The 26,100-nt window shown below is 36.5% G+C and overlaps 1 protein-coding gene across 1 annotated transcript; it reads right to left on the reverse strand.

Annotated features, from left to right (window-relative positions):
• Positions 1 to 298: 298 nt before the first annotated feature.
• Positions 299 to 25,366, reverse strand: LOC126299035 (26S proteasome non-ATPase regulatory subunit 6-like). Its single transcript, XM_049990674.1, is given in 8 exon segments — positions 299 to 2,340; positions 2,554 to 2,662; positions 2,665 to 2,721; positions 2,804 to 2,912; positions 3,064 to 3,283; positions 3,514 to 3,659; positions 3,739 to 3,944; positions 25,136 to 25,366. Coding segments are annotated over 8 exon segments (1,167 nt in total). The 5' UTR covers positions 25,281 to 25,366; the 3' UTR covers positions 299 to 2,165.
• Positions 25,367 to 26,100: the final 734 nt, after the last annotated feature.

Here is a 26,100-nt window from a genome sequence, read left to right on the forward strand (position 1 = left end):
GGATCTGAAAGTCAGCTTATTCCAATCTATGAAAAATCTCCTGGCAATAAAGGAGTTTCATTTTGTGCCTCCAAAATTCAAACGTTCCTGTCGTGTTACTGTAATGCTAGAGGGAGTTTGTATTTTAATTCTAATAGTTCCACTATTAATTTTTCATCTCTAAAGGCAGACAACCTCTCCAGTCAAAAATTATTAAATTGCCGTAACGGCTCATGAACAATTTCTAAATACACATAAATTGCCTGACAGACATGGTGTTTAAAAAGTAAGTACTATACCAAAAAGAAACACAGACAAATACAAACTCATTGTAATTTACTTTCATACTTTTTTTGATTGCATGTAATACCAAGGCTTCCAGATGTTTCTGTAAATTTACAGACAAGTTATTCATATAAATCTGCATATAAAGAACTAGAACTAAATTTACTGCTCAGTGTACATTAGTGTAAAAACAAAACAAAATACAGACAGCTCTTTGTATGCCATATTACATAATGTACTCACTTTTGAAAGTAAGCTTTTACAGAATAAAAATTGAACACTTGAACCAAGCTCAAAATTAAAAAAAAATATATATAAATTAAAATCATGTCCAGCACCACAAAAAGCTGGTGTGGTAAAATGACTTTTCTTAAAACTTTTAGTCTTGGAGAAGAATATGCTGATGTGAAGAAACAGTTCTGATACTGTCTACTGAAATCCATCAATATTCTGCACACTTTAAGCATAGTTATGGAAATAATAAATTAAATACAAATCTGGATATCTTGACGGCTGAGCTATTAACACACTAAACATGATTTAAAAAATATCGTTATTGATTTTAATGTTATCATTAAACTACAACAGATACACAAACACAACTCTTAAACAATTAAAATAATTATTACAAAAAAAACCTGTGTGTATGTACTTTCATTTGAAGTTCTCAGAACATAATTATTAAAATTATTTTAAAATGTAAGCAAAGAACAAAATTTAGAAGCTGGTAGTCTTGAAAAAGGTGAGAATATCAGACACATTAAATGCCAAGCCCTTTTTGTCTAATGTGAAACAAATTCCATAGAAGAACATTTCCGACACAAATCAGATTTTTACCAACTTAATACATTTCATTGATGTAATGCATTTCTCAATAGCGTCTTTGTTTCTATTACTTGTTCCCTAAAGCAGCCACACTTAGCTTTACTCTTAACGTATTATCCATTTCTTGACAACATGCCTAGATTTGAAAGTACCAACCTGAATGACAAATTAATCATGACTGTTAGGGCATTGAATACCATATGAAAAAATTCAACTAGTTCGCCACTGGAGAATTTGAATATTATTAGCTTTTCATGTAAAGCTTTTGAAACAACACTGCAGGTTAATGGAAGCATTACATGTCAAGCACATCATACACTGAATGGCAATTGTTCTTTGTGGAATCAAAAGACATTATACTGAACAATCTTTCAGAGATAGTGAAATAAATATTTTTGTAGCAAAAGAGGGCACGAGTTTCATGGAAGCAATGCAAGTGTCTGAGAAAGATTATTTTCATTGCTTTTACAAGGCATTTAACAGAACTTTAAACATTGAATGCTTATGTTTCATAGTGCTATTCAAGTCTTTCTAATAATGAAAACTTTGATGACAGTACTAATACACTGTCACGTAACAGCATCTAAACAATATTTTACACTATGCATTGCTCTGCAAACAAAATAAGACATTCAGCTGACATTTAACTGAAGTCAAGCAAAGATTAAAGGATATCAAACAAAATGATGTACAATCAGATGAAACTACCATCCACCCAATGACTTTCTTATAAGATGCTGTTAAAATAGCTGATTGAAACAAAAAATTACACACATTGAGCACGTGCATGTACATCTTACTTTACACAAACTGATTTCCAAAGAAAAAAAATCACACATCCGCTCCATAAATTACAAATCTTTACCAGAAGATTTGCAAAACTTTGCAAGTCATATGTGATTAAACTATTTGCACATCTCTAAGTCAGTACAACACTGCAGTTTCTAGACATAGATGTTATGGCAATGAAAATTACTGTTAACAACAGCCACACGAAACCACGCAGTCCGCACAACAAGTTATTTAATTTATAGTTATTAGTCTCACTTATGACTGATGCACTTTGGCCAATGGATTTAAATGTTTATCACTCTCGAAAGTTTCTGCACACGATTCAAAAGAATATCACCTTGCTTAATTGTTGCTTGATACTGCCAGTTCTTTGAGTCAGGTCTATTTGTTTCTACTACTCCACCGACTTTATCAATTTTACAATGTAATCTTCCAGCAGAAATAAATCTTGACAGTTCCCTGTAAAACAATTACTGAAATTAACAATAATTACAACACATGTGGAAGAGAGATAGAGATAGAGATAGAGAGAGAGAGAGAGAGAGAGAGAGAGAGAGAGAGAGAGAGGGGGGGGGGGGGGGCACAGAAGGGATGGCAGCTGCAGCTGTCTTACCCGCAATTTTCCAAAGTTAAATTGTGATAAAGAATTAAGCCAATTTTTTTTCCACTTACTGATCAATATAGTCAATAGTAACACCGAAAGCATCAGCCATGTACTGCAGTGTTAGACTGCGATATGACTCTAATAGCTGTGAGTATGCCATAATCCTCATCTCACGACATAAAAGCGGTAGTGTGGATTCAGAAAATAGTCTCTCTTAAGAAGTCCCTCAACATGAGCTGTGAAAAGAATTGCAGGTGTCAAACAAAATTTTCACACAATCTTCACAACAATAAATATATATATCATATAACCAGTTACCTAAATTTTTGAAGAAATCAGCATAAAGGCAGTTGTACAGTGAAAATAAATAATCTTTCACATCTGTATTTGAATGCAACACTTCTAGAATTTCTGAGCCTTTAACAATCTGTAAAGGAATAAATATTTAACAAATGTGAGACGTATGTTGTCTTAAATATATTCAAACCAAACTAGAAGTTAAGAACCAATATAAATAGTACCGAAATACTGATGTAATAGGCAACGTGTATTAGATGAGAAGTATGACAAATACTCACCTTGTCCCTCAGTTCATTACGAGGTAGTGATATCATGCTAATATAAACAGTATAACGCACGAATGTATTATAGTCCATCAGTTCATACGATGTAAAAGTAGAAATCGTGTCGAGGAAATAAGCTGCTGCACTTTTGAAATCTCTGATAACCATACAGTACGTTCCTTGGTAAACTTTCAGCCTATTCCTTCTGTCCCAATCACCACCTTCATCTATCAAACTTTCAAAAATAGAAAATACAAAGAATTATTCCTTTATTTCTCCAATCATTCAGAAACACAACAGTGGACTTTGTTTCCTTATTCTCTCACTAAATTTTCCTCAACAAATTCTACTAAATATTCCTATGAAACAAATATTCACAACACGTGCAAAGCTGAGTTCAACATTTTCAAAAAAATTAAGAATTTCAGAAAATTTAAGAATTTAACTAATTAATTTATAAATTACCTCTTTGCTTTGTCAATATTCTTAGTTATCAGATCATGATCCAGATAAAACAGACCTATTCGTATTATGTGGAAAACTATGTCCAAACGGTTTCCAAGAGAGACCGTTTTTTCATATGTTTTCCTAAAACACTGCAATGATAAATCCTGAAAAACAAAAACATTATGGAACACTTTTTCCCAAACAGAACATGGGAGATATATTTTCAGCTACAACATTACATACCTTCGCACCAATCTTGCAGAGATACTCTGACTTTTTCAAATTAGCATCTCTTACTTCCATTTCACCAAGATTTTTCTCCGCATCTTCAATTGCTTCATCTAGTTCTTTGAGTCTCTGAGTATTGGCTGCCTGCATTCTTGACATCAATTCTTCATCAAGTGGCCAGCCAAGAGAACTGCAGCACTCCTCATAGAATGGTGCCATGTCTGTAAATAAATAAAACATTTTAAGATTATTTGAAGGCAGAAATAGTCTCAATGACACAAAATTCTATCGCCCGCGCACATGCCCACACGCGCACACGCGCACGCCCCCACGCACGCATGCACGCACGCACGCACGCACGCACGCACAATATACTGTTATAGTAACTAAGCTGACCTACATACAATGCCCTGTTAACACGTGAACAGCACACAATCCTGAACAGCAGCAGCAGCAGCAGCAGCAGCTCAACTTCACACCAAGCAAATCTCTTAACATACCATACAAAAACAGAACATTTTGTAACTAGCTTGCAAATTAGAGAGAAAACTGAGGAAAAATAACTCATTGAAATACAAGATTCAAACTTTGGATCAAGAGGGGTATTCAACACGAATCACGACCAGTGATGTAGTAAAAAAGCAAAAAACAGTCTAAACAACATGGTGAACTATAACATGATGTCAGTGGCTATTTTTCAAACGGGATAAGCTACAGTTGTCACAACAACCAGGGTATTTTGCTTTCACATTCATTGGCATCACCAACTAACAACAGTACTGTGAACATAGGCAATAAAACACAATGTCACAGGAGCCACTAACACTACTTTCCTTGTAGAAGCTGACAACCCTCCTCTAATTTTTCTCTTGCCGCCCCCCCCCCCCCCCCCCCCCCAGCTTCCAAGACAAGCTATTTTACCCACCGTTATAGAGGATAACTTAGTTATAGCAAAAGAAAATGAGAAACTGAAAAAGAAATATGCAGTGATTGATTTGGAACTAAGCAAGAAACTTTCCCAAGATGAGGTAATCTTAGTAAATATTTACTCAGAACCAGCAATCCATGTAGGACAAATGACAATTTACAAAGATGTTGGGAGATTGTCCCTGTCACAAAAATTTGCAATCCTAGGCTCAAGAAAGAGCATGTAAATTTTCCATCCTTGATATGATGACAATGATGATTGGTTTGTGGGATGCTCAACTGCATCATCAGCAGTGCCCGTACCAAGTCCCAGTTTTTACACAGTCAATTTTCTTTTCACAATCTAGTCTAGTCACACTCACACATAATAATGATGATGATGAAGAAGAAGAAGAAATGATGAGGATAACACAAACACCCAGTCCCTGGACAGAGAAAATCCCGAACCCAACTGTGAATTGAACCCAGGACCCTGCAATCCAGAGGCAGGAACCCGAACCCATCCTTGAAAAACATATTTAGTGTTCTTAGACATCACAAGGTTACAGAAGAAAACAAAGTAGGCTTAGACGTTACACAGCCTAATTCACGTAACCCTGATGAAAGTGAAGTGATTACGGAGTGTAGTAAAAAATTTAGACCAAATCTCAATGTAAGGAACAAAATGAAAAGCCCATAGATACCATGCAGTAAACACAGACCTAGGCCTGTGAAAATACATGTCTACGCCACCAGCAAACGAAGTAAAGTAAGTTACTTTGTTTCATGTTCCATGGATCATTTGCAGGATAGATCGTAATGATGTGGAACGAGTCATTTTATATACACATCACAACTTAATTTTTAAATATAGCTGTATGATGACATTTACAAAAATATTTTGCATTCTCTGCAGATGTGAGTTAGTAATTCCTACCCACCACCTTTTACACATTCCAGCAACAGAAATTCTTCTACAGAATAGAAGGAGTTGACAAGGAGAAACTCTTGTTTTCAGATTTTACTTTACTATCTGTCAGACATTTTATAACCCTGGGTACATTATTTAAAAAAAATTTTGCACCACTGTGCACCCCTTTATGTGCTAAAAGACAACTTTACTGAGGAGTAATGAAAGTAACTTTTCCTTCTGCTTTTGTAGTTATGTACATCATTGTTCCTTTTGAACTAAAGTGGATTATTTACAACAAACTTCGTGATGGAAGGAAAATGCTGTGAAGCAGTAGTCAGAATGCCAAACTCTTTAAATGGATGTCTACAAGATGATCAAGGGTATGCACCACATAATACTCTTACAGAACAGTTTTGAGCAATGAAGACGTCCTTTCTTAAAGTACTTACCCCAGAACATTATTCTATATGGCGCTACTGAGCGAAATTATGCAAAATATGTCAACTTACTAATTTGTCTCTCCCCAAGATGTGTAATGATTTTAAGTTCAAATGTGGCTCAACTAAATAGTCTGAGGAGTTCCAAAACATGCTTTTTTCCAGTTTAAATTCTCATCACTATGGAGACCTAAGAATTTTGAAGTTTCCATCTTATTTATTATTTCCTTAACAAGTGTTACACTAATCATGGGTGTAGTATAGGTGAAACTGAATATGCTATGTGTTTAAAATTGAGGGTGAGGCCATTCACAAAAAAAAAAAACAGTCAATGATAGTTTTAACAGCACTGTTTACTATTTCTTTATATGTATGCTTGATTGATTACAATACTAGTGTCGTCTGCAAAAAGAACTAATTCTGCTTCATGCATATTAGACACAAGATCAATTACATAAATGGGGAACAACAGTACACCTAAGATTGAGCCTTGGGGAACCCCATAAGTAATTTCTCACCAGTCAGAATTAAGTCACCAGACTACATTTGTTGAGTTACTGAATGCAACTTCCCACATTATTTTGTGTAACTATGACTTCACCCACCAGCTGTTTATACCATCAACATAGGATATTACTGAAAACAGTTGGAGCAATCGTATCTCAGCCACGAAAAAACCTAATGCAAAATTTAAAGATGACGTGGCAAGTTTTTCACAAACAGATGCTACTGAAATGGCAGGTTTTCTTGCTAGGATAAACTATGAAGTGGGGAACTTAAAGTTGCATAAACTACAAAACATTAAAATTATACTCTTCTCAGTACAGTTTTGGCACGATCTGCTCCGGTCACACATTAACGTGTAAACGGTATGAGTACATGAAGAAATTTTGCAATTACTTTAAATATGTCTGTTTTGTAAATATAACTGATATGGGTAGAAGACTTCATACCATTCACGGCCTCCAAATGAACGAACTTAGAAAAAAAAATATTTGAGTGGAGAAATCAAAAATTTTGCTGATAATTTAGCCTTAGCACAAATTGATAGGTTATAGTCACCAACACTGTTTAGTTTTAAGGATTTTTTTAATTTTTTTTTTTTTATTTAGGTAACAGAAGGCCAGGGCCTAGCTGCTTTCTCCATTTTCATACTGGAGAACCAGTTTAAAGATAAGCAAGATTACATAAAAATACCATGAAGGTGGTCACAGAGAACATCAATGGTTTCAACCAAATTAGCATTAGCAATTTTGTACATACTTCTTCACCTTGCGACACTGTGTAGTACGAAGTTTTCACCTTGTGGCAAAGCCTAATATGAAGTTTTCACTTTGTGACACAGTCTACTATAAAGTTAGTCACTGTTTTTGAGAAAAATAGCAGGAATAATGAGTCGGGAATAATGCTTCACCTTATAATATAGCTTATTCATGAACACTGATATTTAAGATAGGCTATCTCAATGTTGAAAGTATGAGTGGAAAATGTAGTTTTAAATGATTTTGAAAATGAGAATATGATTGATTCATTATGTTTAACTGAGCACTGGTGTAAAGGAAAAGAAATTTCTTGTCATGGATTAGATTCTTTCCAGTTAACAGTTTCAGCAGATAGAGCATATTCATGGGGGTGGGGTCAAATAATAGTGAGAAAACTTTCATAAATGAATGTAGGTTGATTCTTACAAAGAAGAAGACAGCAATCAGCCACTATTAATACTGCTATTTATTTAAGTAAATAGCGCTGCAACAGGTTTCGAACTGACAAGTTTTTAATTCTTCCACTGCAAAATATTCTTGGTATGTTAGTGCCATCGAAAATTCTGTGCGATTTTATTGCGAAGTTGCAGAATTGTATTTTCCAAATATTCCAAAATATATGCAGCACTTATATAATATTCGTGTGTGTGTGTGTGTGTGTGTGTGTGTGTGTGTGTGTGTGTGTAGCTTTGCAGAATATGGTGATGTACAAAGTATGCAAGTGCTGCATATATTTTGGAATATTTAGAAAATACAATCCTGCAACTTCGCAACAAAATGGTGTGGAATTTTCGATGGCACCAACACACCAAGAATATTTTGCCACAGTGGAAGAATAAAAATCAAAAAATGACAATTATGTAAAGTGTATCTTGCAAATCATCTGATGATGAACTTGCCAGTTCGAAAGCAGTTACGGCACTATTTGCTTAAATAAATAGCAGTATTAATAGTGGCTGGTTGCTGTCTTCTTCTTTGTAACAGTCAACCTACATTAATTGTACACAGCCACTGTCTCACTATGTCAATTTTAGACAACATAGCTTTCATAAATGGTAACAGTGGATTTGTGTGTAATGAGTTGCTCTCTAAAGCTACAGCTATATACTTAGAGCATTTAAAAATTGTTGTTGTATCACTTTAGAGGTAACCCAATGGTGATCCACTAATCTTTTACAAAAACACTTGAGTATTTCTTTACTTTCATAGTCCTTAGTGGAGAAAGTATAATAAAGTGATATGTGGTGACATAAATCCTGTATCTGATGTAACAAAAGACACACTATGTAAGTGAATTTAAAAACTTGTTAAACAGTAAACCTCTAAGAAAAATTGCTTATGTTGACACTATACTTACAAATGTTAATAGAGAGTTAATGTGTTCTAATGTAGCTGTTTTTGCTTCTTCAGATCACGATTCGGTTTGGGCGGAAATGAGTAGGCCTAATATGAAGTCTAAAGAGCTGAAAGAGTCAAATGTGGCCATCTCAAGGCCAATAACATACAAAAAATTTCTAATTTTATGGTTTCACTCAAGGGTTATGACTGGAAGCATTTGTTTAACAGTAATAGTCACTGTTTTGCTAATATAGTCTTTGATAGATTTTTCATGTTTTTTAAAAATATTTTTGAGTCCAACTTTCCTCAGTACAAATGTTAAGTCAATCCCAACACATGTAACCTGAATAAGCATAGGCACACAAACACATGGTAAATTTTGAACCAGCCAATACGAAAAACAGATTGTTAATATGTTTAGATTTTCATAGATTACACAAATATGGCTACGCTAAGATACTTCAGTACTCAAAAGAATTATAAACATGCATTCAATGTGGCTAAGAAACAACAAAACTTGTTTCATACAGATTCATCCAAAAATAAATGCAAGGAAGTGTGGAGTAATAAACCCAGTGGCCAGAAGCTGAAGAGTTATCACCAGCTGAATTTAATAACTTTCGTCTACAGCATGTTAATGAAATTTGTGAAAGCATTATTAGGCCCCATGAAACTGTATCTGATCTTGTAAAATGTCATAATGTGACCTACGCACTGGAAGAAATTTTTTTTGTCGGAGGCAGCACCAGACATTGTTTTAAGTACCGTAAATAATTTTGGGCCTTCTCTCTCTTTCTGTGTGTGTGTGTGTGTGTGTGTGTGTGTGTGTGTGTGTGTGTGTGTGTCTTCATTAATAAATATTTACATAAAGATGTATTTCCAGTGGGGTTAAAATTATAGAGTTGTGTCCATTTATAAGAAGGGAAAGAGAAATTGCACCTCTAGTTATCACCCAGTATCTCTGACAGTTGTTTGATCAAAAGTTTTAGAATTTGTCATCCATTAGCAGTTTTGCGACTTTTTGTGACCTCGCAGGGAAGGTCACGATATGCTGCAGCAGAAATTATATTCATACATATTACAGTTAATACAGCAAAAAAACATACGTACGCTATAAAAATTGTACCTGCTATAGATTATTAGAACAGGAGATATTACTTGTCAAAGTTACAATGAGAATGATTTATTACGCAAATTGATTATTTGAGACAAATAGTCAATGATATGACATGAAATACACTATAACAGAGCTTTCTTATTTGACTACACTATTGGAGGCAGAAGATATGCAAGTCAACAATAATGGTATGGCCAATACATAGGCAATTCTTGCAGCGTGCACATTTGATGAAAGTAGGTTGGTCACAGTTTTCATGGAAACAGTCTTCCATTAATCCTTCTTCAAAGTAGTACTTCAGGGGTGTTTGAAATACACCAGGAAGTTTTTTACTTGTATATGTGGCCACATCACTTTTAAATCCCTCTTCGTCATATTAGCAGATTTACTAGCAAGCACCTTGCTGTTTGGCAAATTTATATTTACATTTGCAGGAGAAATTCAGGTGGCCTCCGATAAAAGGACATGTAAACTGCATAGCTGCATACCGTTCATCATAATCCTAGATATTGTATAAGATTATGTGGTTGCCACTATGGATCCAACTGCACCGAAGACATGCTTGCTTCCCTTCACTCCTACAGTCTGTCCATATCTTAACTCATTATCAAATTCTCACTGGTCGGCATTAATTGTTTGACCTGGTGACACTTCTTCCTCAATGAGACCTTTCTCTCACAAACTGATTAACTTTTTGTTGAATATCGGCATTCCCTTCAACCAACTGCTTGTTAACTTTGTGGGTTATTTTGTGGCAGACGATCTTACATTTAAATTTCTTTACCCACAAGTTGTAAGCTTTGAACAGCAGTGAATTCTCATCTTTATTTTCATTGAACAAGTCTCAATTACAGTCATTTATTAACGCAGTTTCCTCTCTCTCTACTATAAAATGATCACTTAATTCACAATTTATCATATCCTGCAGAATTTGTGTGTTTGACAGAATACTGTTGTTTTAGCCTGTTTTCAAACTTTTTTAACATAGTGTTGCTCTTTATATTCCTTTTCTATGCCAACACTGTTGTAATTTTCAGGTGTGGTGTCATATCAGTTGCTAATCCCAGATGACACAGATGGGGAAGATCAACCTTTCTTCCTCGGGGCCGAACAGCACAATAACCCTGCATTCAGTGTGGGGCGGTGGTGGGGTGAGTGGACTGCTGTAGCCTGTTGTGGAATTGTGTACCACTGCGGATTATGGCGGGGACAAAGCCTCTCCGCCATTTCTGGGTCCCCAGTTCAATAAAATTTGTTCTCTATGACCTTCCCTTGTTATCCAGGCCTTCAACTGTGTAGAGCATGATTCATTTCTCAACAAATTAGTTTATCATAGAATCATTAACAACAAAGTTAGTGACATTTTTAATAATTTCTTAACAATGGTAAACAAATTATGTTTAGTGAAGGGAGAGATCGTAGATAGCTGAAATTAAGGGTGGCATGCCACAAGACTGAGTTTTGGATCTTTGTACTTTATTCTAATGATCAATGATTTGTCATTTTATATGAGTAAAACTCAAACTGTATTAAGAGCTTAGCCAGTAGAAGATTGTTCAGGTAGTATTAAGGTTTTTATGTGATATTATTGATTGTAAGTTGTCTTGGGATCCACATATTAAATATGTTAGCACAAATATTTCTTAGTGGGGTGTAATTGTTAAAAAAACATGTACCATTGACTTATGTAAAATCATCCTACTTTGCTTTTTTCACAGTATTATGTCTTAGAGGTTTTAATTTTTGTGGCAATAACAAACATGTTCAGGAGATTTTGGTACTTCAAAAGAAAGTTATTGGAATTATTATAGACACAGAAAAACTTGCCCACTGCAAACAATAGTTTATTGACCTAAAAACATTAACAGTAATCAACTTAAACATTTACACTTTTCTCTTATACAAAGAATAACTTATCAGACTAACAGTGTAGCTACAATTTACACTCTCATGGTACTTTTCTTGAAAATTTATTCTAACTTACTGCAGTTTTCGATTTCATGAATTAATCTTTTTTGTGTATATATTGTACGTACCTCCTCCTCCCTCTCCCCACCATCCCCCATAAACCATGGACCATGGACCTTGCCAATGGTGTGGAGACTTCCATGCCTTAACGATACTGATAGCCGTACCATAGGTGCAACCACAACGGAGGGATATCTGTTGAGAAGCCAGTCAAGCATGTGGTTCCTGAGTCTGGATGATTGACTGATCTAGCCTTGTAAATTAACCAAAACGGCCTTGCCGTGATGCTACTGTGAACGGCTGAAAGCAAGGGGAAACTACAGCCATAATTTTTTCTGAGGGCATGGAGCTTCACTGTACACTTAAATGATGATGGCATCCTCTTGGGTAAAATATTCCGGAGATAAAATAGTCCCTCATTCAGATTCCCAGGCGGTGACTATGCAGGAGGACATTGTTATCAGGAGAAAGAAAACTGGCATTCTACGGATCTGAGCATGGAATGTCAAATCCCTTAATTGAGCAAGTAGGTTAGAAATTCTAAAAAGGGAAATGGATAGGTTAAAGTCAGATTCAATGGGAATGGGTGAGGTTCAGTGGCAGGCGGAACAAACTTCTCGTCAGGTGAATACAGGTTTATAAATACAAAATGAAATAGGGGTAATGCAGGAGTACATTTACTATTTAATTAAAAAAAAAAATAGGAGTGCAGATAAGCTACTACAAACAGGATAGTGAACAAATTATTGTAGCCCAGATAGACACAAAGCTCACACTACCACAGTAGTACAAGTTTGTGTATAAACTAGCTCTGCAGATGACGATCAGATTGAAGAACTTTATGATGTGGAAAAAAAATTATTCAGATAGTTATGGAGACAAAAATTTAATAGTTATGGGGGATTGGCATCCGACAGTACGGAAAGGAAGGGAAGGAAAAATAGTAGATGAATATGGACTGGGTGTAAGGAATGAAAGACAAAGCCGCCTGGTAGAATTTTGCACAGAGCATAACTTAATCATAGCTAACACTTGGTTTAAGAATCATGAAAGAAGTTTGTATATGTGGAAGAGGCCTGGAGACACTGGAAGATTTCAGATAGATTATATAAAGGTGAGACAGAGATTTAGGAGCAGGAGCAATTTTAAGAAATTTCCAGGTGCAGATGTGGACTCTGACCACAATTTATTGGTTACGAACTACAGATTAAAACTGAAGAAACTGCAAAAAAGGTAGGAATTTAAGCACACGGGATCTGAATAAACTGGAAAAACCAGAGGTTATAGATAGTTTCGGAGAGAGCATTAGGGAATTATTAAATACAGGGGAAAGGAATACAGCAGAAGAAGAATGGGTAGCTTTGAGAGATGAAATATTGAAGGCAGCAGAGGATCAAGAAGGTAAAAAGACAAGGGCTAGTAGAAATCCTTGGATAACAGAAGAGATATTGAATTTAATTGATGAAAGGAGAAAATCTAAAAATGCAATAAATGAAGCAGGCGAAAAGAAATACAAATGTCTCACAAATAAGAGTGACAAGAAGTACAAAATGACTAAGCAAGGATGGTTAGAGACCAAATGTAAGGATTTAGAGGCATGTATCACTATGTGTAGATCGATGCAGCCTACAGGAAAATGAAAAAGACCTTTGGAGAAAAGAAAACCACCTTTACGAATATCAAGAGCTCAGATGGAAAACCAGTCCTAAGCAAAGAAGGGAAAGCTGAAAAGTGGAAGGACTATGTAGAGGGTCTATACAAGGGCGATGTACTTAAGGGCAATATTATGGAAATGAAAGAGGACATAGATGAAGATGCATTTCATCATTGCTTTGTGTCAAGAAGATTATTACTGCCAGTTAGCATTGTCTAAATAATAATGGGAAACCTGCAACTGAACCTTACTGTGAGATTATGTAGGGAATTAGTCATGGGAAATGTGTTAACATTCACGCAGGGTACACCAAGTGAATTAAGTTCTATAAGCTAGTGTTGTTATAACCTCAAAATTATTACAAGACATCTGGAGAAAGAATGAGTCATGGCTTTTTAGCAGCTGCTCGTGGTTCACTAATTTTCAAATGCATACCCTAAGGCACAACCAAATCTCTCAAATATATCCTGTAAATGCTCAACTATGTCCACATTGCACAAATACTGGGCCTATATCATTGTTTGAAGTTCTTTAGATAATTAGTAAAACAAAGCTTAAGAACATATATAGGGTGTTACAAAAAAGTACAGCCAAACTTTCAGGAAACATTCCTCACACACAAAGAAAGAAAATATATTCTGTGGACATGTGTCCGAAAACACTTACTTTCCATGTTAGAGCTCATTTTATTACTTCTCTTCAAATAACATTAATCATGGAATGGAAACACACAGAAACAGAACGTACCAGCGTGATTTCAAACACTTTGTTACAGGAAATGTTCAAAATGTCCTCCGTTAGTGAGGATACATGCATCCACATTCTAGAAGCACAGGTAGAGTATCCCGTATGAAATCATGGTAACGTGCTCCATTGAGCATAGGTGGAAGAACATGGGGCCCAATCAAGACAATCACCAACAATGCCTGCCCAAACGCTCACAGAAGATCTGTGCTGATGACGTGATTGCACAATTGCGTTCGGATTCTCGTCAGCCCACACATATTGATTGTGAAAACTTACAATTTGATCACGTTGGAATGAAGCCTCATCCATAAAAAGAACATTAGCACTGAAATGAGGATTGACACATTGTTGGATGAATCATTTGCAGAAGTGTACCCGTGGAGGCCAATCGGCTGCTGATAGTGCCTGCACATGCTGTACATGGTACGGAAACAACTGGTTCTCCCCTAGCACTCTCCATACAGTGACGTGGTCAACGTTACCTTGTACAGCAGCAACTTCTCTAAAGCTGACATTAGGGTTATCGTCAACTGCACGAAGAATTGCCTCGTCCATTGCAGGTGTCCTCGTAGTTCTAGGTCTTCCCCAGTCGCGAGTCATAGGCTGTAATGTTCCGTGCTCCGTAAGACGCCGATCAATTGCTTCGATCGTCTTCCTGTCGGGACTCCTTCGTTCTGGAAATCTGTCTCGATACAAACGTACCGCGCCAGGGCTATTGCCCCGTGCTAATGCATACATCAAATGGGCATCTGCCAACTCCGCATTTGTAAACATCGCACTGACTGCAAAACCATGTTCGTGATGAACGCTAACCTGTTGATGCTACGTACTGATGTGCTTGATGCTAGTACTGTAGAGCAATGAGTCACATGTCAACAGAAGCACCGAAGTCAACATTACCTTCCTTCAATTGTGCCAACTGGCGGTGAATCGAGGAAGTACAGTACATACTGATGAAACTAATATGAGCTCTAACATGGAAATTAAGCGTTTCCGGACACATGCCCACATAACATCTTTTCTTCATTTGCGTGTGAGGAATGTTTCCTGAAAGTTTGGCCGTATCTTTTTGTAACACCCTGTATATTATTCATTAAATTTTTCATTGTTTTGGGAGTATTTCACATGTATTCTCCAACCAACAACAACAACAGCAGCAGCAGCAACAGCTGCTAAGTGCCCAAGATGTGACCTTATTAAGTTTACTTTAAAGATATTTACGAGAAAGTATCATGTGGCTGCTCCAACACTTGCAAGTATACACAACAGGATTAAGTTTTTCATCCTTTGAATATTTCCAATGGCATCATGCATTCTGCGGCTATACAGATAAGAGCAAAAGAGGTCTACAGTTGCCTGGAAAAGGTGAGAGATCAATTTTTGATCAACTCTTTAACTGAAGTGAAAGATTGACAGTAATGTTAACACAATTGGTTTCAGGCTACTGTCACAAGAGATATCAACATAGGCAGTACTGACACAATTAAAGCAGTTTACTTTCATAATCTGCCAATTTTGTAACAGTAATGTGCTAAAATATCAAAGTACGCCCTTGTTCACACATACAGCATGTAACCTGTACAATCAGTATAATGTTATTGCATTCTGATAAGAATACCTTTTTTTAATAAAAAATGCTGCATATAATATCTGTAATATCACTCTTCCACTCCACACATTTTTATACTGACATGTAGGATTCTCTGATATGGCAACTTATTATTATAGTAAACAAGAGGACTGTATTACACTTTATTATACCTAAACTGACAAATTATACCTAAATTGGTACTAATTTTCACAGTAATATTGTCATCATTGGAGAAGACTTTAGATATCCAACAATTGTTTGGGAAAACTACAATTCTGTAAACGGAGGTGTGACAAGACGCACAGAAAAACAGTACAAAATGCATTCTCTGAATACTACCTGTATCAGATATTTCAGGAGCCTACTCATAACAATTAGACCTGACCTCTTTCATGGTATCAATATTGAATGTGGTATCAGTGACAATGAGGCAGCTGTAACAACAGCTAAGCAGGTACAAAGACAGCTAAATTAAGTAGCAAGATTTACATATTTAGTGAGTAAAATGAAGAGACACAGGGTCATATGTCAGAGTGAAACTAAGAATATTTTACTCTGGACAGGAGCATGTGGAAGAACTGTGTCTCAAGTTTAAAGGAATAGTTCACCATACACTGTATATGTATGTACCTAGAAGAACTGTTCATGGTGGATGCAATCCTCCTTGGTATACAGGTACAGTCGCTGTAAAGAATCAGCAATTACCATAACAGAACCTTACCAAAATATCTCATAAAAACTAAGGAAATCCTGGTCATAAGGAAAGGCTGTCAGTGGTACCAAAATTAGTGTCCAAGCACTCATGGACCATACAGGAACTGAAACTGTGTGTGGCAAAACAAAAGCAGAAATACTGGACCCCAATTTTTCAATGTTACTTTACATGTACTACCCCAGATTAGTTCTTGCACCACTGCAAAGACAAGTGATACAGATTGTTAGTGTTAGCTGCTGTTTTAACCATAACATATTGTACAGATGCTGAACAAATAAGCTGAGCCCAGTGACTGAAAAAAAATAGCACAGGTCACATCTGCCTAGAAGAAGGGTAACAGCAGTGATCAACAAAACTAACATCCAATCACACTGACACCTATCTGTTGTATAATCCTACAATATAAGCTCCGCTCAAATGTAATGGGGTCTCTAAAACAAAATGACATGGTAAATACATTATTTCTTGACTTCCAAAAAGTGACTTCCCAAAAGCATTTGACTCAGTACCACATATACGCTTTTTATCAAAATGACGATCATAGGAGGCTTCAAGCAAAATTTGTTACTGGAATGAGGATTTATTGGCAGAGAGGACATAGCAGGTTATCTTGGATGAGGAGTCACTGCAGATGTATTTGTAACTTAAAATTGCACAACAGAAGTGTTTTGAGACCCTTGCAGATCATGTTTTATATCAATGGCCTTGCAGACAATGTGAATAGCACCTCAGACTTTTCACAGATGATGCAGTTACCTTAAATGAAGTACTGTGTGAAACAAAGCTGCATAAATATTCAGTCAGAACTAAACAAGATTTCAATTTGAAGTAAGTATGTGCAACTTGCTTTAAATGTTAATAAATGTAAAATTGTGCACTTCACAAAATGAAAAAAAAGCTTGGTATCCAATGACTACAACATCAATTATTTAAAATGAGAACCAGTCAACTTATATAAATACCTAGATATAACAATTTGTAGAACTTTAAGGGGGAACAATCACAGAGGCTCAATTTTATGGAAGGCAGGTGGCAGACCATCGTTTACTGGCAAGATAGTGGGAAAATATAGTCAGTTTACTAAGGAGACTGCTTACGAATCACTTGTGCAATATTCCAAGATGGGATGCATAAGTGCATGGGATCTGCATCAAATGTAGCTTACAAGGGATATTGAATGCACATACAGAAGTGGGGGCACTAATGGTAACAGATCTGTTTAACTTATGGGAAAGTGTCGTAGATATGTTAAAAACACCTGAACTGGAACACTGTTGAAGATAAATGCAAATTATCCCATGAAAACATGCTTACAAAACTTCTAGAATCAATATTAAATGAAGAATCAGTCCCCCATAGGGCCTGTGAAGACAAAATTAGACTAATTACAACACACAAACAGGCATTTACGCAATCATTCTACCTATTCTCCACAGCTATTACAGCCAGAAAAAACCTAACAACCTAACATGAGGTACCATGTTAAGTAACCTCTGCCATGCATTTCAAAGTAGTTTGGAAAGCATGCATATAGACGCAGAGTGTGTATAAATTTACATTCCAATACAATGAACCTTTTAATCAAGTGAAGATATCACACGCACAGCATTTCAATCAAGATCCTTTCACAAACAGACTGACTGGCATCGCCCAATACTTTATCTTTCTGAATTTCTTTCTCTCAGAATGTAAGATAACTACAGAGAGCATGTTAGAGAAGATATTAAGAAATGACAGGAAGATGACATGGTAAGCAATCAGAAAAATGTTATTAAAGGAAAAATACTGTCTCGGATGCAATAAAAGTGACTAATTGTGGTATAGATAGAGGTAATGTACATTCAAAACTTTCAGTCAAAGACAATAAATGGCATCCTGTAAGTCAAGAAAGGAATCACCACCACCACGCATTTGACATCCACTGCTAGATAAAGGCCTCCTCCACATTACTCTATTTTTCATACTTAAGTCATATGTGCCCATGTGGCTCTAGCACCTTCTTTAATCACTTAAACTTTCATTAGGTAGTCATCAGCCTTTTCTTCTATTTTTGAACCCACTGTATGACTGCCTTGTCCCTCTACCAAAAATTCACCTAATGACAAGACTTTCACTACCATTTCATTTCAACATCAATTTGCTTATTTTTGGTCTCACCCAATAGTTCATAAAATGCACCTATCCATTAAACACTGAATACCTCATAGTAGTTTAACAGTTTTTACATTAAAAAGTTGTCTCACTACCATAAGACTGATTGGAAACTTTTTATATCACATATAATGGAAACAACTTTGAGAGCTCTAGTTTTTGTAAAGCACTATAGGAAACTCTGTTGTGTGTTTCTTTTCCTAGCCATTCATAGGTCTTCAGTTTTCCTAAACACTAAAGCATATCAACTGGTTTTGGATTAATAGTTAATTTTATTTTCTGTGTCTTGATTATACAGTGCTTTAATCTTATAATTAAACTTCAGGCCCATTTTTAAACTTACTCTGTCTAGTTCTTGCATTATTTGTAAAAGTGTATGCGCACTCACCAGTGATATGAAGATTGTTCAGAATATACATTCCACTACTATGTTATCCTCCAGTTTCCCAGTTTAAGGGTCTGAAATCTTTCTCTAGGACAGCTGAGATCAGTTTTTGTCATTTGGAACCTGCTGGACTAAATCATTTCTAAGGCCAACTTGTTCCTTCAGCTGATTAAAATCTGATATATTCCCCCTTGCTTCAGATGGTTAGTATTTACTTCCAACTATGTCATACATTACAGAAATGAGGCTGATATTTCTACAGAGTGTGTGTGTGTGTGTGTGTGTGTGTGTGTGTGTGTGTGTGTGTGTGTGACCTCCTTTCTTCCCTGTGAAGCAGAATTATTACAACATTTATTCAGTTTTTGTGAATCACCTTGCTCCACAGATATTCTTTAAGTTCCTTTCATGTTACCTTTCTTCCAGCTTCAATAATTTACACTTAAACACAATCTCCTGGTGTATTTCCTTTATTTACATCAAATGGCTTTACATATCTCATCTGGCATTATTTCCTGAATCTCATTACACTATGAGCAATCTGTGATTCTGAATATTCTATAATTATACAGTGATTTGAAGGAATCTCTGAATGCATGTATGAATTTCTCTGTGTTGTTAGTTACTGGGGGGGGGGGGGGGGGAGGGGGGGGTAACTGATTAAATATGATGCGTCTGCACAGTAATTTTTTCCCCCATACTCTAGGCCCTATTGTTTCCAATGATTCCTCTAATCAAATTTTCATTACACCTTCTGATATACTGAAGACATTTCCAAATAGATTTGTTTAATTAGGTATATTATCTCACATTCCAAGAAACATTTACTTTAAATGCTACTTTCTCCGAAACAGATTTTACAAATTTTCTTTATATCCATGTTCACCGAAGCAACATGTTTGGCTGTTGGTGAAGTACCTTTGTTAGATAGTTGCACCACTTTGTCTATCTCTATACAATCTTCACTTTTTAATAGACCGAATCTGTCCTATCCTTCAGTAAATTCTCATAATACAAATTTCTGACACCACCTGATCAGGGTTTCTCTCTACACTGTTACCTACTTTTATTCTGTTTTATGAATCGATTATCATTTTCAGTTCATACGTGGTTTAAGACTGTCACAACCTGAATAATTTTTGTTTGATAAAATGTACTCTGTTGAATTTTTAGTTCCATTTGGTACTTGCTAAACCAATATTCTATTTGTTTTCTTCTGAAATAATGTAATAAAGAGCATCATCATCTTGTTTCTGGCATATCTACAAACACACAACCTATCAAACTACAGTTTTGGTCCTGCTTTGGTATTAAAATCCCCAATACCACGTTGTAGTGGGTTTGGTGTCATTTATCCATCCCAGCAACTCTTCATAGAGATGGTTCCTTGATCAAGGCCATGACAGACCCATCATATCCCATACAGCATAGTTTATACTCTGATTACACGTAAATTTTTGCGCTCCTTAACTTCTTTGTATTATGGCGACAAATCTATCACTGTACGATCCGTGGATAGATGGTGGAATGAATAAATAATAAATCAAATAACCACAACTTCTGCCACCTCATCTGAATATGAACATGTTAGCATAGAGACTAGAATTACAGGTATGGAACATTCCTTTTTTTAACATTATTTTATTGTCATCTTCCTTCATTACCTGCAATTTTTTTTAATTTTCCTATTTGCAGTAATGCCTACATCATAACTTCTGTCTAGCTATTTCTCTGTAGTAAAACATGTGCCAATTCTGATTCTATTTGGTTTTTCTTTTTTGTCACACTTTGGATAGCCTTACTATATCCCATTTGAATCTATAACTCCTTTTCCACCTTCCTTAACCTACCTTTAGTTCCTAAAGCTTTGCAATTTATTGTCTCTTGAACAGAGAACAGTTGAATTTCAAATGTCCATGTTACTATTTATTTGGCCAAACTTCATATAGCGTCTTCCTCCAAATATCCTTTCATCCAGTCAGAAAAGTGAGGTTCCTGGACCTTTTCTTTGACATCCCTCCCTCTGGTACAATAGCCTACTTGCATTGTAAGAGTTTGGACTCACCATGCTGTCTGCAGTTAAGGTTGTTATGCACACCATATTTGTTTCCCACATAGCATAAACGACTACTGAAAACTGGTATGTACTCTTCTAGTTCCCAACAATTTCTTCTAAAATGTAACTAAGAGGTCTATCCCAGTTTTTAGTTGATCCACATTTTACAAGATGACACACTTTAAATTTAAATCAAGAAAAATGTCCACGCTCTAGCTCTGGTCAAGAAGAATGTTCAATGTCTCCCATAATACGCTAAGTATCTTCAGAAATACATACCCACTGAAGCTGGTACATCAAGATAAAGGGAAAGTTTGTGGCACACATTCACAACTGGACTAAAAATCTACGAACTTCGTCAAGATGATAATAGAGTGAATTTTATACCAAAAAACATGCTTAAGAACGAACCCTGATGCGATAGGAATGAAAAACAACAACAAGAATAATCCACAGTCTTGACACTTTCTACCGGTGGCCAACCAGGCCACTCAGCATCTATCTCTGGGGATAGACTGAGACAATGTTCTCTTCCTCTAACATGTCCTTTTTCCTTCTTGTTATTCTGCCAATTATTTAGTTTCAGACCTCTTGACATTACTGGGGTCTCCTAATTATTACCTCGGTCTGTATTTCAAGCCTATTCATTTCTATTCTATTTCTACAATCAAACGGAATGTGTTGTTACACAGTGCCTGATGTTTGAAAACAGCTGGCAACATACATCAGTTTACAGCTTCGGCTGTGGTACCCCACCAGTATTTCATCACAACTGATATTTTATATTCACATTACTTGGCTTTGCAAATACAACCCAATTATTACCGTTGAACCTCATCTACATCTACATGGATACTATGCAAATCGCATTTAAGTGCCTGCCAGAGGTTTCGTTGAACGACCTTCAAATTCTCTATTATTCCAATCTTGTCTAGCGTGCGGAAAAAAACGAACCCCTACATCTTTCCGCGCAAGCTCTGATCTCCCTTATTTTATTATGGTGATCGTTTCTTCCTATGTAGATTGGCGTCAAAAAATATTTTTGCAATCGGAGAAGAAAGTTGGTGATCGAAATGTTGTGAAAAGATTCCAAATGCCTTTGTTTCAATGATGTCCACCCCAAATCCTGTATCATTCCAGTGACACACACTTCCCTATTTTGTGATAATACAAAACGTGCTGCGCTTCTTTGAACTTTTTTGATGTACTCTGTCAATACTATCTGATAAGGATCTTACACCGCTCAGCAGTATTCTAAAAGAGGATGTACAAGCGTGGCAGTCTCTTAAGTAGATTTGTAACATTTTGTAAGTATGCTGCCAATACACCTAATCTAAACCACAGGCTGTGCTACAGACCAGTGTTTCCTCCAATCCACACCCCAAAAAATAATGGACACAAAACAAATACGCCTCTGTTCTGTTCTCTACCTGCTGACACATGCCACAATGTCATTACGTCAAGGGGGGATGAAGCCAACAGATGATACTGGTAGGTTCAGTTGACCATTAGTTGCTGGGCATGTTAAATATTCTCAGAAGACAGGAATATATATTCAGAATTCTGATGAAGTAAAATACCATGCTCAATATGAAAATCTGATAATGTACAATTTTATGATTTTAGAAGACAAATGGGCTGCAGTGTGGTATTGAACACCCCCCCCCCCCCCCCCGCCCAATTCTTGGTTGCAACGAACGACTGATGTGTAACACAGCTCTATGTCTATGTTGTAGCTAAATGTGATAATCTGGTTGTTATTTGGCTAATCCAACAAATATAAATGCCACTTATAGGTTGTGTTAACAAACTGACCTATAACATAGACTAATATTTATATTTGTGCCAGACTTACGTACTCTTTGCTATATTTAATGCACTTTTCATCATAAAAGCTAAAGCCGCAAAGTAAATTCAGAAACCGCACATTAGATAATGGACAAGCCACCAATGAGTATTCTCATGCATTCTGTGTACATATATTGCACACAAACTACCAAAAATGTAGGGGAGGACCCACTACGTAACTTTTCCCGACAAATGAGCAAAACCTGTACATCCATCATATTAAGAATTGAGTGTACACAGAATATTGTATCGGATAAATCTGGAAAGTCTGAATAATAAGTTTGGAGAATATTGATAATTTCCCTACAAAGAAACACATACAGATATGCAAGAGAACTGGACACAACCTAATGAATATGGACATAGCATTCTTCAGAGAACTGTGGGAGCAGATGAAACCAGGTTTCACCATTTTGAACTTTAAACGAAGTTGTTGTTGTTACAGCGAGTAAACTTGCTCAGTAAAACAAATGTACACCTTGGCAGGTGATTTTGTGATCACAGTAATTCTCCATCTAGCTTGTTTCCTTCTTTTTGTTTCCTTTTCTTTTTTGGTGCACAAGAATTTGAATTTGTGGCCTCATGCTATAGGGATATACTGTTCATTCTCATGCATAACACACATAAGGAAACTTCAAGTTAGACAGCACTATACACCAATATATTGTCAGAAAAAAAAATAATAATTTGCACTATCGAATGACAAAGCAAAATGATTAAAATACTTCAACAGGAACTGCTGCCAGACACACACAAGCAACCCCTCCGGGGATGATAGTTTGGAAAGTTTCCAAACTATCTCTTAGGCACAATTCTGCAGATATTTACTGTGGCAGCATATTGATTCCCTTGCTAGGTAATTTATGGCAACTGCCAAGATCACGATGACGAGGGAATGAATTTCTTAATAATTCATTTATCGACATTCTAATTATGATAAAAAACATTTTTAAATTACATAATTTCTTTTGAAGTCATTCTTAGCAATTCCACTCATTTCCCACACTGTACTCTATCCCCTCCTGACTTTGTATTTTTCATAGTAGCAGCCCTCCTGACACACCCACTTCTCTGTTAAACAGTCTTGACATCTTTAGTTTCGATGCCCACTGTGAATGCTCTTAATAGCAAGCCAGGCTATATTTCCCATACATTTAATTCCAACTTATATATTTCTGCATGATGGCTCACTTCGCAATAACTCATTTGTTCTTCTAACTGTGCTTCTGTAAACAAATACTTCAGAACTAAGAGGTCATGTGAATGTGTCGACTATACCACGTTACCGACACAGTACATAAATTCACAACTACATGCTAACACTACTCTCTAGATGAGTGAGTGCAGTGGAGTACCACATGACAGCTGTCTTCATTATCTCCACATACTTTATGCCCTATCTACAAACAATCCGGGCAATTAGTGATTTCAGTGGAAACTAACAAGTCACGCTTGCAACAGAAATGGGGCCAGTGCTTGCCACATTGCAGAACAGCAGTTCATGCTCACCTATGACCATAACACCATCATAAGGATTTATGTGGCATGATCAGAAAAACCACACAGTCCCAAATAAATTGAGTATGCAAGTAGAGGTTGCTTGCATCTTAGTAATACATCAAAGCAGTAGCAGCTGTTGTAGCGATTTCAAAGGGTTATCAGTAACAACAAGTAATGAATTTGTCCACTAGCCCACTAAAGCAGATAACCATTTCACAGCAGAAGATCTGTATGGAAGCAGCAATCACTAAAATATAATCTGTAAATTCAGATACACTCTCATAATAATAAAACAAGATAATCTATTAAAGTCTACATGAAAAAATGAAGTTCCTAACAGTACACAGTAGACAATTTCTTCAATACAAGAGGCGCCAAAATTCTGCATAGAAGCACGAATCGGAGAAGTAATGAGGCAGAAGCAATACAAAGAGAAATAGAAAAGACCCAGTAATGTTGTGCTTTTAGTCTATAGTGAATAGCTGTAAAGTTCAGGTCCCCTGCACCTTTAGTAAAATTACTGGAAAGCCATTGAAAACGGCGGTAAGAAACAGTATTAGGAACTGTTGACTGCTATAGCAATTGTCGAGGAATTGTTGGATGTTTAACATCATTGTTATGAGGCCAATAAACAAACACAGTGACGAAGCCAGTGACCCCGCAAACAGCACAAATAACGCAGAAACCATATCCAAAAAAGGTCTACTGTTTTTTTTCTGACACGTCTCTCTGATAGGGAAGAAACTGTGCCACTTAAAATTATAAAAGAATACAAATATACAGCTACAATACAAGGCATGACTTGCAGTGTTGCTCATGATACTCACTGTCACGAGTAATTGCTTCCAGCAATTGGTGTTTCACTTGGGTATCATTTGTGTGCTCTGGCAGGCTTAAAAGGAATCGCCATTGCGCTAGCATAAGATTCGGATTTTTATCTAATCCTTCTTCCTCCATATTTTCGACAGGCATAACCTCCACACTAATAGATCTCCGCACACAACAAATCACAATACTAGGCTACGGGCTACCAACCTCTAGAAAACCAACTTTCTTACCAACCAACACGACACCAATGCAACTCACAACCGGAAACCGAAGATGTGCTGGTGGTTTAAAGCGCTACAATAATATTGCTTTAAAACATGTATTAATTGGTTTAAGTATTGTAGTTAGATATATCGGGAAACCATATCAACACATAAGAAAGGTATTTCAGCATTTGAGTTAAAGTGTTTGTTATCAATTGTTCAGTATGTATACACTGAAGAAAAAAGGACAGGCCAATTCACACTGACCATCACGTTACGTCCCATCAAAACATTCCACAATGCATTTCGAATGGCGACCTTCACACTGGCGGCGTCATGTCACGACACGGCACCTCGAACACCTGTGACGTATAGATGAAGACTAAAGCGATGAATGAAAATTCGTACCAAGGCAGGGATTTGAACCCGGATCCTCTCTTCACTAGGTAGAGGCGCTAATCACCACACCACCCGCGCACAGATGTTTCGCACAACTGCACGGAGTATCCAGCATGGCTTCAGACTTAGAAAAGACTCTGGAACCACATAGTTTAATTTGATTAAAACCACCTATGCCTGAGATTCAGGCAGGATCCTCCGTTTTGTTGGATGCTGAGATGCTGTTCCATTACAGTTGGAGAACCTCTGCAGTGTTGTTGGAGTTAAGGGGGAATACCAGTGGGCAGAGGCATGAATGAGAATTTGGGTTGAGAAGGGAGGCGTGCTAGTGTAGTCCGTGCAGTTGTGCAAAGCCATTATGC

Source organism: Schistocerca gregaria, chromosome X (assembly GCF_023897955.1).
Source record: "Schistocerca gregaria isolate iqSchGreg1 chromosome X, iqSchGreg1.2, whole genome shotgun sequence".
NCBI lineage: Eukaryota > Metazoa > Arthropoda > Insecta > Orthoptera > Acrididae > Schistocerca > Schistocerca gregaria.